The sequence below is a fragment of the Cervus elaphus genome, chromosome 8 (genome assembly GCF_910594005.1).
Source record: "Cervus elaphus chromosome 8, mCerEla1.1, whole genome shotgun sequence".
Lineage (NCBI taxonomy): Eukaryota > Metazoa > Chordata > Mammalia > Artiodactyla > Cervidae > Cervus > Cervus elaphus.
In genome coordinates, this window is record NC_057822.1 from 22581867 (window position 1) to 22598699 (window position 16833).

A 16833-nucleotide genomic window follows, 5' to 3' on the forward strand; every position below is an offset into this window, starting at 1 on the left:
TGAACATTTTTTTTCTAGATGGGAAGACCTTGTGTTGCATTTATAGTCTAAGGATAAGGAAAGGATGCTTAAAAACAAAAGGAAAGAACAGGGATGAGGCATAATTGATGTACTAAAGTCTAGAAAAAGAAAGGCAAGAGAATTGTGTAGAGAATGCACAGGCAGTCGATGTGTTAATGGATGCTACTGAAGACCTCTTCCTGAAACCCAGGGCAGGATGCAGGGGTGGTTCTAATGAAAGTGGATACATGCTTGGATAAACAGGTTACGTGCAATGTGGTGGTATACATGCTTGGATAAACAGGTTACGTGCAATGTGGTGGTAGTTAGAGGAATTTCAAATGAAAATGACTTCTTTTCATATGTAAAACAGGATGTGAGGTTATGGTGCTTGGAAACTTGCTATACTTGAATACTATAAATTTGTGTTATCAGTCTGTACCAGAGATTGGCAGTCTTTTTTTAAATGGCCAGTTACAGCATGAACGCACCCGTAGATAAGAAATGAGGGTGGCTGTTCCAGGAAGAATAGACAACAGGCAGTGGGCTGATTTGCCTGTAGGGTGCCATTTGTTGACTCCAGGTCCACACAGAAGGTATAAAAACTACAACTTAGTAAAGAACGGAATAGTGGCTTTTGGGGTGTTGTAGAATGGATGCTTATGGGATAGAACCAGAGGAATCAGGGAGTTGAAGGTACTGTTGCAAGTGCATCCAGAGTGATCTTACATGAAAGAAGGAGGTAAGATCAGAAGGATTTAGATTCTCCTCTCTTCTGGTTCTGTTTGCTACTTACAACTTACCATTTTTCTTCTCTGGCTTATTTTCCACTTTTGTAAAGTGAGACCGCCAACTTTGCAGAGTTAAGAGTATCAAATAAATATATATAAAATTGACATATATATAGAGTGCATAGTCAGGTTGCGGCTACTGTGCTGTAGTTACTGTTTCATTATGACTGATGTAACAAGACCTAGAATCTTGACCGCTGTTGAAGAAAAGAATACTAACAGTAGCACTTAACTGTGGGATGGCGCATTATCTGCATCACATCTGTTAACTCATTTAATATACACAACAACTTCGTGAGGTTAATAATTTCCCAAGGACCCAGAGCTAGTGAGAGAGCTGGAATTTGAGTCTCTGAATTCGGATAATAACTTAGAAGGCATTAGATTATAGCTTCAAAGTGGTTAAGCTATAGGGTGGTATAAATTGATAAGAATATATTCCAACTAATTCATCTGTTAATCCACTTGAGCATTCACATCCTCATATGAGGATATATGTTCTAGCCAGCCACACAGGACGTTTTCAGTAGTTTCTTTTTAATTTTCATAACCAAATTACTGAAGTTTGCTCTGAGTCTTAAAATGGTACATCATTTCTTTTCAAAGATAATTGTTGTGTGTTTATATGGGGATATTTTTTGTTTCCGATTTTCTGATAGAAATTAGTTTATTTTTTAACCTTCTCTTTTAGGTAACTCAGCAGTTGAAGGCGCGATTCTTACCAAGTCCAGTTGTTATTAAAAAACGTATCGAAGGACTTATTGAGAGAGAATATTTGGCACGAACACCTGAGGATCGCAAAGTATACACATATGTAGCATAAAATGCGTTCAGAAACTTGATTTATTATTGGACTGTACTCTTCGCATGGACTGGGAAGTTCTTTTAAATCATTAAATATTAAGACGACCATCTCTTCTATTAAATTACAGTACATGTTCTAGACCATTCAGATCAAGCCTTTACTCCCTTTGAGAGTTTTCAACATCAATTGATTGAGCTTCAGGCTTTACAACGTTTATCCCTGTAGAGATCATCTTTACAGTTCCTCGGGAAAATGTGAATGTGCTGAGTTTTGTTTTCAATACTGTATGAAAACAGGAAAAAATAAAACAAAATTTAGAAAATACAGCTCATTAAAATAAAAATTGTTGGATTTCATTTCCCCAGGTCTTCAGTGTTCATGTAATTGTGTTTTTGTAGTGTTGCTTAGCACTTTGCACATTGTATAAGTTGGGTAACAATAATGGTAAAAGCAGTGACACGATTCCCAGTTATCTCGCTCTGCTTAAGGCATTTCTTTAGCTCGTCTTGTTTAATTTAAAGGTTTGATTATATACAGAGACCCAAGCATAAAATTTGAGCATGCTTTATTCTACCACTTGCACTTACTAATCTAATAACCTTATGACCAGGAACCTTTGTTTTGGGCTCAGTACACACCCTGATTTGATTTTTCCCTACTGTAATTTGAGATGTCCCAAATTCTTAACAATGATTAGGTTTTGTTCTGCATTATTTCTAGAGAAAGAAAATATTTTAGTATGTATAAATTGTACAATAATTTTTTGCTGTTGTACTCACTGCTAATAGTGGATTGTATAGGGCAGTGTTTATTTCATTTATTGTAGGCAAACATAAATGAGTTTAGTATACACATACTCACTAATTCAAGTATGTCAGAGCACAAAGTTGGCAGCTGGTTATATTTAATTCAGCCCCTCTGAAAAGCACATGTGGTCTACACTTTGTTTCTAAATATCTTAGGTTCCCCCTCTCAAATATATATTTTGGTGAAGCTGGGATGCACTGTTAATTTTCCGCTTCAGAATGCATTCTAAAGATGCAATAAATATGATTACCTTAATATTTTTTAATAAGATCTTCAGTTCTTGCAGCTGCAATTTGGAAAGTGATTAAGCAATATTTTTCAAACCTGATGATTCTTGGATGTTTAGCTCTTACAATCCAGAGAGTCATCATTTTATGTTTTCAGAGACGTGCTTTGTGCTGAAGATTCTCGTCAGTTATCCTGTGCTTCCAACTTTCACCAATATTTTTTACCTGACTGATCTGCCAAGGATTATAGTTCGCTTTATTTTAACTTCAGAGTATTTTTATCTTCAATTTTATTTAATTTTGTTTCATTTTGTTTTCATAAGAATGTTTCAGATATGTAATTGGGGCAAACCACTATAGAGTTCTGTTGATAGAAGAATGGAATGTTACTAATAAGTTTGGGTAACCAACTGACCCTTGGTTGACTATGGTAAACTGTTGATACATTTATTAGAATGTATGTCTCAGAAGATGGTATCTGTTTAAATTTATGGTCAAGTTAAAACTGAATTCTAATATGGATTAAAAACTCCACATAAATATTTTTCCCCATGCGTCTTGGGTTATAATTTTCCTTTCAAACTTGGAAATATGCTCTTATTGCATTTACTTTCGTCTCCATTTGTACTGTAGAAATACAAGCCTTATGCTCTTCTCAGTGCTTTCCAGTTTTGCATGATATAGTTAAGATACAAGTGAAAGCTATCATGAACATTATTCTCAGGATGCTTTGACCATACTTGAGCAGTAGTCAGTCAGGTGTAACATGGGAAGGTGAAAGGTTTCCCTTTCAGACTTTACACAATTGGAATTTCTACAATGATAGGGTGTTTATCTACAAGAAAATGCTGGTATTGCACATTTCATTTTTTTTTTATTGGTCTCAGTTTCTAATTAAATGATTGATATATATATATAACTTTAGGGAATAGAATACTTACTGTCAAGTTAATAAATATGAAAGATGTAAAAACTTGCATTTGAAGTCTGAGACATAAAACAAAAAATTAGGTTGTGGTTTGAATTATTAAAAATCAGTCAAGTTAAATTTGTACCATTGTCTCGAGTATGGATATATACAAATCACATGTAGAATTCAGAGACACACTTGTTAGTTTTGGAGAACAGGTTTGATATCTGTGCTTCTAAATGCTTATAAATACATTAAAACATTTCTGAATTGCAGTTGAACGATCAGCGAATGCAGCCATTTTGCATTCAGTTGCATTTCAGTCAATTGCAGTTGAGTTGAATGGTCAGAAAAATGATGCTGTACTGAAAGAAAAAATTGGATCACCCAACATGTTTTACATGTTTTAGTGCATTAGCTTTATTTTAGTTCATAAAGCTCATAGGGCTACATTTTGACGTTACTTTCTTTTCAGCGAGAGGTCATTCATGCTGTTTTTCTTTGTTTTTTAATGTCTTAATCTCAAACAATGATCCTAACCATTCATTTAATCCTGTTGATGTGAATAGATTTTGGTGACTTACTTGAAGAATTTTAAGGAGGATGGATACATAGTTTTTAAACTGCAAAAATGATGTACTCTTTGTTCATTTGTTTAATTGTAATTCTCTGCTATCATTTTTGAATCCAGGACAGTGTTTATTTTGAATTGTTATATAGTTATATTATTTAAAGATTGAAAACTCATTGCAATTAGGGAACACACAGCCTCACAAAATAAACTGTGGTTGTGATTGTAAGGTTCTTTATGTCAGTGAATTTTAAAAGGGGGCGGGAGAGGGATGCATATCTTGCTAAAGGATGTGTAAAGATCACCCGTGTAGCACCGTAAATGTAGAGAGGTACCACCACCACCCCCAAAGATGGTGGTGTACTCCCTTGGCAAAAATCTTGGCGTAGCAAAGCACTGATGATGCTCCACCCCTCGGAGTGTACATTGGGTGGCAGGAAAGGCTTAGGTGACAGGCGGTGATCTTACAATTATGTCTGCATCCCTAGGAGACTAGTTTGCATGATCTCAGCCTTCTAAGTGTTTAGTTGCCAGTTCTGGAAAATAGCTGTATGTTCATTCCAAATAATGTTGGTTTGTTTACAGTTTAAAATACAGATTTTGAATAAGCATTACAGGGTTTTATCTTTGCCTGCCTTATAGCCTTGTTTATCACATGGTATCTCAATGCTATTTTTGTCCAGGTCTAGGGAGGAGAGCAGTTAACGTACTATGATTGTAGATCATGTATTCAATATGGTACGTATAGTCAGGCAATAAGTATTTTGTACACTATCAGTAAGAATGTCAAAACATTTCAGGTTAGCAAAATAGTTTAAATCATTCTGTTCCCCAAAGCAGAAACAAATATATGGGTGTTAAACAGTGATGTGATACTTAGCACCATGTGCCAGACACTGTTCTGAGTGCTTTGTGTATGTTATTTAACTTAGTTGAAACATGGTTTCCATGAGATGAGAACTGTTGATTATACTAGTGTTGCCCAAGCTTAATACTGCTTGTTCAGTCACTTAACGTGCATCTGTTTCTTTGCGACCCCATGGACTGCAGCACGCCAGGCTCCTCTGTGTTCCCTTATCTCCTGGAGTTTGCTCAGATTCATGTCCATTGAGGTGATGATCTAACCATTTCATCCTCTGCCTTCTCCTTTTGCCTTCAGTCTGTCCCAGCATCATTGGAAAAATGAGTTGGCTCTTCCATCAGGTGGCCAAAGTATTGGAATTTCAGCAACAGTCCTTCCAGTGAATATTCAGAGTTGATTTCCTTTAGGATTGACTGATTTGATCTCCTTACAGTCCTAGAAACTCTCAAGAGTCTGCTCCAGCACCACAGTTCAAAAGCATCAATTATTGGCCACTCAGCCTTCTTCATGGCCCAGCTCTCACCCATACATGACTGCTGGAAAAACCGTAGCTTTCACTATACAGACCATTGCTGGCAAAGTGGTGTCTGTGCTTTTTTTACACATTGTGTAGGTTTGTCATGTCTTTCCTTCCAACATGCAAGCATCGTTTAAGTTCATGGCTGCAGTCACCATCCACAGTGATTCTGGAGAAAAGAAAATCTGTCTCTGCTTGTACTTTTTCCGCTATGTTTGCCATGAACTGATGGGACCAAATGCTGTAATTTTAGTTTTTGGAATGTTGCGTTTTAAGCCAGCATTTTTCACTTTCATCAAGAGGCTCTTTACTTCTCTGCTTTCTGTCATTAGGGTGGTGGTATCTGCATATCTGAGGTTATTGGTATTTCTCCCGGCAGTCTTAATTCCAGCTTTAGCTTCATCTGGCCTGGCACTTTGGGTGATGTACTCTGCATATAAGTTGAATAAGCAGGGTGATGATATACAGCCGCCTTGTACTCCTCTCCCAGTTTTGAACCCGTCTGTTTTTCCACATTTGATTCTAATGTTGCATCTTGACCTGCATACAGGTTTTTCAGGAGACAGCTAAGGTAATCTGGTATTCCCATCTCTCTCAGAATTTTCCAGTTTGCTGTGATCCACACAAAGGCTTTAGCATAGTCAATGAAGCAGACGTTTTTCTGGGAATTCCTTTGCTTTCTGCGTGATCCAGTGAAAGTTGGCAGTTTGATCTCTTGCTCCTCTGCCTCTTTGCAACCTAGCTTGTACATCTGGAAGTTACTGATTCATATACTGCTGAAGTCTAGCTTGAGAGATTTTGAGCATACCTTGCTAGCAGGTGAAATGAACACAATTAATTGTACAGTAGTTAGAACATTCTTTGGCATTGGAGTGAAAATTATCCCTTTCCTGTCCTCTGGCCACTGCTGAGTTTTCAAAATTTGCTGACATATTGAGTACAGCATGTTAACAACATCATTTTAAATAGCTCAGCTGACATTCTGTCACCTCCACTAGCTTTGTTCATCGTAATGCTTCCTGAGGCCCACTTGACTTCACACTCCAGGATGTCTGGCTATAGGTGAGTGACCACACCATCGTGTTTATCTGGGTCTTTAAGATCTTTCTTGTATAGTTTTCTGTTAGGTCTTCACTGTTTCTGTCCTTTATTGTGCCCATCGTTATATGAAGTATTCACTCAATATCTCCCAATTTTCTTGAAAAGATCTTGTCTTTCTATTGTTTTTCTTTATTTCTTTGCAATGTTCATTTAAGAAGGCCTTAACTTCTTGCTGTTCTATGAAACACTACATTGAATTCAATGTATCTTTCCCTTTTTCCCTTTCCTTTCGCTTCTCAGCTATTTGTAAGGCTTCCTAAGACAATCACTTTGCATTCTTGCATTTATTTTTCTTTGGGATGGTTTTGGTCTTTGCCTACTGTACAATATTTTGAACCTCTGTCCATAGTTCAGGCACTCTTAAATCTAATCCCTTGATCTACCCATCACCTCAAATGTATAGTCATAAGGGATTTGACATAGGTCATATCTGAGTGGCCTAGTGATTTTCCCTACTTCCTTCAATTTAAGCCTAAATTTTGCAATAAGGAACTCATGATCTGAGCCATAGTTAGCTCCATGTCTTGTTTTTGCTGACTGTATAGACCTTCTCTATCTTCGGCTGCAAAGAACATAACCTGATTTCAGTATTGATCATCTGATGATGTCCATGTATAGAGTCATCTCTTGGGTTATTGGAAAAGTGTTCTTAACGAACACTCAGCATGTTCTCTTGACAAAACTCTGTTAACCTTTGCCCTGCTTCATTTAGCACTCAAAGGCCAAACTTGCTGTTGTTCTAGGTATCTGTTGATTTCCTACTTTTGCATTCCAATCACCTATGATGAAAAAGACATTTTGTGTGTGTGCCTGTGTTCTAGTTCTTTGACTGCTTAACTTCAGCTTTGTCATCAGTGGTTGGGGCATAGACTTGGATTACTGTGATGTTGAATGGTTTGCCTTGGAAATGAACCAAGATCATTCTGTTGTTTTTAAGGTTGCACCCCCATAACTCCATTTCAGACTCTTGTTGACTATGAGGGCTACTCCATTTCTTGGGATTCTCTCCCACAGTAGTAGATACAGTGGTTATCTAAATAAAATGTGCTCATTCCTGTCCATGTTAGTTCACTGATTCCTAAGACGTCGATGTCATCACCGACTTGACAATGTCCAATTTACCTTGATTCATAGACTTAATATTCCAGATTCCTATGCAATATTGTCTTTTGCAGCATCGGACTTTACTTTCACCATCAGACACATTCACAACTGAGAGTCGTTTCTGCTTTGGCCCAGCCACTTCATTCTTTCTGGAGCTATAAGTAATTGCCCTGCGTTCTTCCCCAGCTGGAGAAAGAAATGGCAACCCACTCCAGTATTCTTGCCTGGAGAACCCCATGGACAAGAGGAGCCTGAGAGGCTACAGTCCACAGGGTCAAAAGAGTTGGACTCGACTTAGTTGGACACCACCTTTGCCAATAGCATGTTGGACAACTTCTAACCTGGGGGGCTCACCTTCCAGTGTCATATCTTTTTACCTTTTCATACTGTCCATGGGGTTCTGGAGTGGTTTGAATACTGGAGTATTCAAGAATACTGGAGTGGTTTGCGGTTTCCCCTCCAGTGGACCGTGATTTGTCAGAACTCTTCACTGTGACTGGTCTGTCTGGAGTGGCCCTGCACAGCCTGGCTCATGGCCTCATGAGTTTGACACCAACTCCCTCATGAGGACAAGGCTGTTACCCATGAAGGGAAAGTGAAGGTTACTGCTAGGAAATGGCAGAGCCTCGAATTAGATCTGGATTTGATCCTATGTCTGGCTCCTAGCTTATCTTCCAGATTGACATTTTCTACTTAAAAATTTGTCATTTATTTTGTACCTCATTCACATGAAAAAGATGTTACGGAAAGCTAAAGGTAATATACAAAGCATGAAACTTAGAGACTTTTTTATTGTCTATATTATTTGTTGATGGAGTCAGAAATAGCAACCCACTCTGTATTCTTGGCTGGAAAAAATGCCATGGGCAGAGGAGCCGGCAGGCTACAGTCCATGGGGTCACAAAGAGATAGACTGAGTGACTGAACATTATTTGTTGATCACAGTTTTTAGTAGGAAGGGTTATAGGGAAGGTATTGGCTGCTATTCTGGAGTCTCAGTGAATTTCTTATATATTTCAGTGGGCAAACATGCATAGATGCTTTATTTAAAATTAAATTTCGGATTTAAAGAAACATTTTACCTTTTGTATGCCTGCCCTGTACCACATCATTTAGCCAGAAGTAAAAGGAGACCTAAGAATTAACAAGTAATAATGGTCATGAAACTAACTTGGGGAAACATGAGCAGTTACAACAACTTAAAACTCCATTCATTTAATAATTTTAGATATAGCCAGTTTGTGAATGAGTCGTCTGAGTGATTTTACCCTCAGTATTGAGGTCTAAAGTGAACCTCCAGTAAGCCACACCAAAATAACTGTATGTGAAGAGCTCAAAGTAACCTTACGTACGTTTCAGTCACAATGAAATTGTCAAATTTCAATATTCAGGTGAAGTACAGTTCAATAATACATAAAACTTGAGGAATTTTTACCGTGTGGGAAAATTAAAATTTTAAGCCTTAAAATTCTTTCTGTAGGAGAAGGCAATGGCACCCCACTCCAGTACTCTTGCCTGGAAAATCCCATGGACTGGGGAGCCTGGTAGGCTGCAGTCCATGGGGTCGTTAAGAGTCGGACACGACTGAGCGACTTCACTTTCACTTTTCACTTTCATGCATTGGAGAAGGAAATGGCAACCCACTCCAGTGTTCTTGCCTGGAGAATCCCAGGAATGGGGGAGCCTGGTGGGCTGCCGCCTATGGGGTCGCACAGAGTCGGACACGACTGAAGAGACGCAGCAGCAGCAGCAGCATACTTAAGTGGTAAAAAAGCGTTACTAGTAGAAACCAAAAAAGGTGTGGCTACAAATTGTATTCTTGGTAATGTTTCTAAATGCATTCTATTAATGTTAAAATTTCTACCATACACATTTCTTATGTGTAAGTTTTTTAAGAAAATTGTCTTATTCAAGTATTACATGCTTGCTGCCTTTCATATAATTCCATATTACTTTTTAAAAATAAAGTTATTTCTAGGAAAAAAAAAACAAAAAAAACAAAAAAAAATTCTTTCTGTAGCTGTGATTCTTGAGGAAATGCCTCAGCATAATGTCTGGCATGTGGTGGGTGTAGGCACTCAGTAAACCTCAGATGAATGTGCATAACGATCACGAAATGATTTGAAAGAAAGTCTTAGAAGAATTGAGCTTTATAAAATTGATACTTCATACTAGAGATACGACAATATGGCATAAGGGTTATATATATATATTTTACTTTTATAAGTGAAATCACTTGACCTTTGATTTTTAACTAGATAAAAAGTGGGAAATGCATACCAGTTGCTGGGTTGCTCCAGATGGTATTAAATGCTTATTTTTGTCCTCTTGACTCAACATCCTATGGAAAAAAACTCTGACTAGTGATCTAAAAACGCAAAGGCCTACTTAGAGCTAATGAGGAGGTGCAGGAATTAAGGCCCAAGTTTCTGAGTCCAAAACCCGTGCTTCCAAGTGAGTGTTCATGTGTCCTGAGTTGCGGCAGGCAGTGGACAGAGCTTCATGGATTTGGAGCCGAAAGGTGATTGTTTTGGTGAGTATTTTGGTGAAAGTTTGTGTTGGCTTCTTTTGAAAGTGTTCTGTGGAGAGTTTGATGTTGTGAAACGTCTACAGATCCTGCACAAGAGAAAAATTGGCAATTATCAGCTGTGCATATCACTGTATGTGGTATATGTGACTTATTTTTGTCTGTAATAAGTTTATAGAACCAATGTCAGGTATCAATATCTGTAGAATTAATCTTTTATTTCCTGCCTGATGCCATATCCTCTGTATTAAAAAAGATGGCCACTGGACTGATACTTTATTTAATGGAATAGAATTGTAAGCGGAAAGAGAAAACTTACCTAAAGGGCGTGGAATTGAGTGAGGAACAGGACTGCATTTTGTTGCAGTGTAGCTCTAGCAGTTGGCAGCCAGTGTATGTCACTAGAGACTGTCAAAAGCTTATTGCAACTTCTACATCTGAGTGAGGGGAGAGGTAGGAGGAGAAGGCCCTTAAGAAAGTCTAAAAATACTATGTTTATAGTATCACTTTAAAAGAAAATTCCCCCTTAGGCATTTTACAGTACTCATAAGAGCATTCTTACTATTCTTTGACTGAAATTAGTATTATCGAAATTTGTAATAAGACATCTAATTCACCAAACTGACTTGAGCTGATTAAAAAATAATTCGATCCATTCTCAGAAGAGGGAAAGGTTGTGGTAGCTTTTAAAAGCAGTTCCAGAAGAAGAATGATTACTGCTTCCATGTTTTAAAGCCTGACTGCACACCACAGTTTCTTAAGGAAGCTTTAAACAAAACAAAAACATAATGCCTCTTGTAGATTATGATTTGGTAGGCCTGAGCTGATTCTTCGGTGCAGCTAAATTTGGAAACAATTGTTTTAGATTACATGTGTTACAATAAAGCATATAATCTCCCAGTTTTACCAATTGGAGAAAACATTCCCTTGATAGGTTATGCAAGTTATGAGATGTTCTTACACATCTTTCATGTGTTTATTGAGCCTCAGCTGATTATGGCAACATGTTGGTCAAGTCAAGAGGTTTGATTACCAAGTGGACCAGTTCATTTCAAGCTATGCATGCTCACAGATCACAGTATTAATTGCAACCAATCAGTTGTTAGTGAATCCTCATAATTGCATGGGGAGGGGGGGGACATGGGGATGCATCAGTAACAGTGTCATAGTCAAAGGGAAGGCTGTGGTCTTAAAAATTTTTTTTAATTAGGCCTTTCCACTGGGAGAAATTAAATTTAGAAACCAAGTGTTCAAAGCCCAATGACCTCTGTCCCATTAGTATGAGTTTAGATAGCAACTTAAAGAGTGATCCTAAGAAAAAAGTCAATGCCCACTGAACCTGAGTTTTTTTCTCCCATAAAGATTGATGGGTTGTGAATCAATTTAATGAGATCTGGGTAACAAAGAATTGGTATGTTTGTGTTGTCAGCCTTGTAAGATCACACGCAAGGGTAAACCATAGTCTGGCCATCGTCAGCATAATCCCAATGGTGCCAAGTATTTCCAGGGAGAGTTACTCTTTGGTTTAAGGAGCATCCACTTAGTCTGATTGAGGTGCCTCCCTTAAGGCCACAGGAATTGCTCCTTCAACCCCAGCATGGATACACAGCCTGTTAATGTTTATTAATATTTATCATGTTTACTTCTCCATTGGCCTCAACTGTGAATACAGTGGTAGAACAGAGTGCCAAATGGCATTATTTCTCCTGAGGGAGATTTCCCCCTCTGTAGCTTCACTTAGAGTTATTTGGAGCTTGAATTTATCAAAGGCATGCTTGCTCTCACTGTAATACCACATAGCATGATACCTGCCACTCAGTTCTCAAATTCTAACTTCATTCCACCCCTTAATAGCAGCATTCACTTAAGAGACAATGGGCTTCCCCGGTGGTGCTCGTGGTAAAGAATCTGTCTGCCAATGCAGGAGATGCAGGAGACTCAGGTTCAATCCCTGGGTAGGGAAAATCCCCCGGAGGAGGGTATGGCAATCCACTGCAGTATTCTTGCCTGAGAATCCCATGGACAGAGGAGCCTAGCTGGCCACACTCCATGGGGTTGCAAAGAGTCAGACATGACTAAGTGACTAACACACACACAACTTCCTTCTTTGGTAAAAAAAAAAAAATGTACATACTAGAAAAGCATAAACATACAAATATGTCTACATATATATAAAAATGCTGCATCAATCCCGAACAGCCAAAGATTTACAAGATTTGTATTCTTTTCATAATTTCTGGTGTCAGTTTTCTGTAACTGTGTTACACTCATGTCTATACCTTTCTGAGAAGAAGTGAGTGTATACATAATCTGACCTGTCTCTGATGATTCTGGGTCAATGGACAGCTGTAGTCAAGTTTTGTGCCTTTTGTCTGGGGCTTGTCTATGGCCTCCCTCCGACTCTGGCTGAGTCTGCCTGCAAGTTGCTCCCTTGTTCAGTGGGCTTGCCTGTTAACAGCTTCCTTGGTTCTGTGCTAGAGGTGGAAAAAAATAACTGCAGTGGCACAGTTGTTGTTCAGAAGTAAATGATGCTAAGACACTATGAGGGAAGGAATCAAGAGCCTGGCTTTGCTAGAGTTTGCCAGTCAATTTGGGTTTGGATTCCTGTTGGTTCAGATGGTAAAGAATCTGCCTGCAGTGCAGGAGACGTGAGTTCGATCCCTGGGTCGGGAAGATTCCCTGGAGAAGGGAATGGCAACCCACTCCAGTATTCTCCAGTGTGATACTCCAGGTATCACGAAGAGTTGGACACGACTGAGTGACTTAACACTTTGACTTCTAAAGTGAGGAAATCTAACGTCCATAATGTGTATATGGTGCCTGTGCTCACTCAATCGTGTCTGACTCTGCGACCCCGTGGACTGTAGTCCTCCAGGCTCCTCGGTCCATGGAATTCCACAGGCAAGAAAACTGGAGTGGGTTGCCATTTCCTACTCCAGGGGATCTTCCTGACCCAGGGATCAAATCCCCATCCCCTGCGTTGCAGGTGTCCCAGATGGTGCAGGAGTAAAGAATTTTCTGCCGTAATAATGGTATGTAATTGTATAACATGAAATTGCCTCTATATTGACTTCTAATTCTTTAAAAGTTTGCCAGTCCAGGTTTACTAAAAATAAAAACCTTTAAAAAGTAGTGAAGGAGTTAAAAGGGGACTGTGGAGGATAGGGTAACAATAGCAAATCCCAGAAAGAGATGCATCATTGAATTTATTCAAGACAGGGTCTGTGCAGACAATTTATAAGATGTGCATATTTTCAGAAGTTCCCAGTATTGGCAATGAGAACTCCCTTTCACCCACCGGTGGAATTTGCTATTGCTGTTAGATGAACATTCCCAATGTGTTACCTAGTTTGTATATCACATAACTTACTAAATTTCAGAATGTCAATGTAATGAAATATATTTAAATTAATTGAATAATATTTTGTTTTGCACAGTGTCTATACATAGTTAACCATATTTAATATGTATCTTCATTCACATTTAGGTATATATCTTCTATATTACAGGTAGAATTTTATTTAGGCCCTTGAGACTCAGAAGTGAACAAAATAGACAAAAAGCCTTGCCCTCAAAAAGAGTGCACTTGGAACTTCATGGCAGTCCAGAGGTTAGGGTTCCACACTTCCACTGCAGGGGGTGCGGGTTCAATCCCTGATTGGAGAACTAAGATGCTGCATTAGGCATGGCATGGCCAAAAAAACAGAGTACACCGAGGAGAACTGTCACATAAAATTACATAACATGCATAATGTGATAAGCACTGTGAGGAAAAATAAAAGCGACTCAAGGGCATGAGGAGGAATGATGGGAGAGAGTTCTAATTCTGAATAGAATGATCAGTGTAGGTCTGCCTTACTGAGAAGCTCGCATTTGGGCTAGATAATGATTTGCAAGAAGTGAAGGAGCAAGCATACCATGTCGCTATTAAGAAAGAATGATCCAGGCAGAGAAATAAGACAGTTCACAGACCAGATTAAAGCGTCAAAGCAACAGACACGGGGCTGACTTCACTGTGCAGAGTCTCAGGGAGGGAAAGAGAGAAGTGAGAAGTAAGAAGGGGCCAGATGGCGGAGGGCTTTGCAGGCCTCGAAAAGACTGGCTTTTACTCCCAAATGGAGTGGAGAACCATTGCAGGGGGCCAAGCAGAGGAATGACACCCTCTCACTCATCCTTTAGAAAGATCACTCTCGCTGCTGTATTCTCTGGCTACTCCAGTAATCTGATGGGTTTACAAGTAGCATCTGATGGATAGGATGTGGGCAGAGAGAGAGAGATGACACCAAGGCTTTTGGTCTGAGGAACTGAAAACATAGACTTGCCATTCGCACCAGTGGTTAAAAAAAAAAAAAAAAAAACCCACTTGCCAATGCAGGAGACGTAAGAGATGCAGGTTCGATCCCTGGGTCAGGAAGATCCCTCAGAGGAGGGCATGGCAACCCACTTTTGCCTGGAGAATTCCATGGAATTCTGTTGCCTGGCGAGCAACAGTCCATGGGTTTGCAAAGACTCAAACACAGCTGAAGCGAGTTAGCAGGCAATAGGGGGAGAAGGTGATAGGGTAGTTTTTTTTTTGTTTTTTTTTTTCATTTTGTTAGTTTTTTTACATTTATCCTTTTTTTTTTTTAATTAATAGCCTCTATTTTTCAGAGCAGTTTTACGTTCACAGAAACGTGGATCATTTTATTTTCAGGGAGGGGTGAGTTGAGTTCAGTTCAGAACCTGTTCAATTTCAGTGTCCAGCACACAACCAAATGTACACAGTGAGTTGGATATGCACATTTGTGGTTTAGGGCAGGGCTGTGGGGTGGCAATAATGAATTTCAAAGTTGTCAGTGCGTGCTAAGTCACTTCAGTTGTGTCCGACTCATTGCGACCCTATTACCATAGCCTGCCAGGCTCCTCTGTCTATGGGATTCTCTAGTCGAGAATACTGGAGTGGGTTGCCATGTCCTTCTCCAGGGGATCTTCCCGACCCAGGGCTCGAACCCTCGTCTCTTGTATCTCCTGCGTTGGCAGACGGCTCCTTTGCCACTAGTGCCACCTGGGAAGCCCAAAGTTGTCAGTGGGTAGATGGTATTTAAAGCCTTGAGACTGTAAGGGGGCACCAAAGATGTGTGTTGGTTTTCCACGTGTTGCCTCTCAGCTCCAAATACACCCTTCCCCTGTGCCAAGGGACCTGCCTCCTTTCTCCTTCACCCGCTGACACGGTGTTGCGCTCTGCCAGGGGAAGGTGCCGGAGGGACACTGCAGAGGGGACAGCGTTGTCGTCCTGGGTTTGCTGGTCCTCTTTCCTCCGTCTGCCGCTCGGCTTGCACTGTTTCCCCGGTGCCAGGTGCCCCAGGGTGTAGCCCGCTCCAGCATCTGGCCACCTCCCCCAGTGCTTTCTTAGGCCCCTGACTCAGGCTTAGCCGCTTGACTGGGCCCCCGGACGGGGCGGACCTGCAGTCCAGCTGAGACCACTGGCCCCTCACCCTCTCTTTAGTGAACAAGCCCCCTGGCTGTCCTGCCACGCAGCGTTCTAGCCATCCGGGCCCAGCCATGCGGACAGTCACGAGGGCTCGCAGCCCCTGGATCCAGCAGTCTCTACGGTGGGCCCCAGGCCCCTCCGCACAGACCGTCCCCTCTGTGCACCAACCCCCGCTGCTAACCCAGCGAAGCACCTGCTCAGCCACGCCCTGGGGCTTGTTTCCCACGGCCTTGCTAACAGGGACACTGGACATTACATTCCAGCCCGGTACCTGCAGCGACACGACTCCCTCCGCACGCCTGCCCGTCAGCGTCGGCTCGCCCGCACCCTGGAGGGTTGTTCCTGCTTTGCCAGGTGCTAAAGGGCCGGGCGATTTCTCCTCCTCGCAGTGGGCTGCAGCCACGCCTGCTTCACTAGGTCTGAACGCCCTTCCGCAACTGTCCTCCGAGCACACTTCCTTAGCTCCAAGGTGCCCTTGAGGGTTCTCTAGCAATCTTCACAGTTACTTTCCCCAAATGGCTTAATAATTCCTCATTTTATACTTGCCCTGTTTAAGTTCCTGTGTGGCGCCCGTCACCTGATTGGACCTGGATTAATACCAGGGTTGAGAGGAAAGAGAGAAGTTTAAGGATTTGAGCTCCGAGTCACCTCACCAGTAAGAGGCTGAGAAGAGAGGCTAAAGATAGTGTAAGCAAGTGGCCAGGAAAGGAGAAAAAGCAGAATATGGCATTGCATCACAGAAGCCAAGTAAAGAGCATATCTATAAAGAAGAAAGTAATCATGTCATGTATAGACAATGGAATAGTATTCAGTCCTTTGAGAAAGAACAGAATTTTGCCATCTGCAGCAACTTGGATGGACTTGGAGGTCATTATGCTAAGGAAACAGTCAGACAGAGAAAAATAAATACTGTCACTTATATGTGGAATCTAAAAGATACAACAAACTAATGAATATAACATAAAGGAAGCAGACTCACAGGTGTAAAAACCAAACTAATGGTTACCAATGGAGAGAGGGAGGTGGGAGGGCTTTACAGCAGTAGAGAGTTAGGAGGTACAAACTACTACATAGAAAATAAGCTACAAAGCATGTATTGTACAACTTGGGGAATATAATTAATATAACTATGAATGATGTA

General features: G+C 40.4%; 1 protein-coding gene across 2 annotated transcripts in view; it reads left to right on the forward strand.

Moving 5' to 3' along the window:
• Positions 1-1956, forward strand: part of CUL3 (cullin 3) — a 97215-nt gene extending 95259 nt beyond the window's left edge. For both annotated transcript variants that reach the window (XM_043909865.1, XM_043909867.1), the window contains one exon: positions 1483-1956. In XM_043909865.1, coding sequence (XP_043765800.1) covers positions 1483-1614 — 132 coding nt within the window. In that variant the 3' untranslated portion in view covers positions 1615-1956. The remainder of the gene's footprint in view (positions 1-1482) is intronic.
• Positions 1957-16833: the final 14877 nt, after the last annotated feature.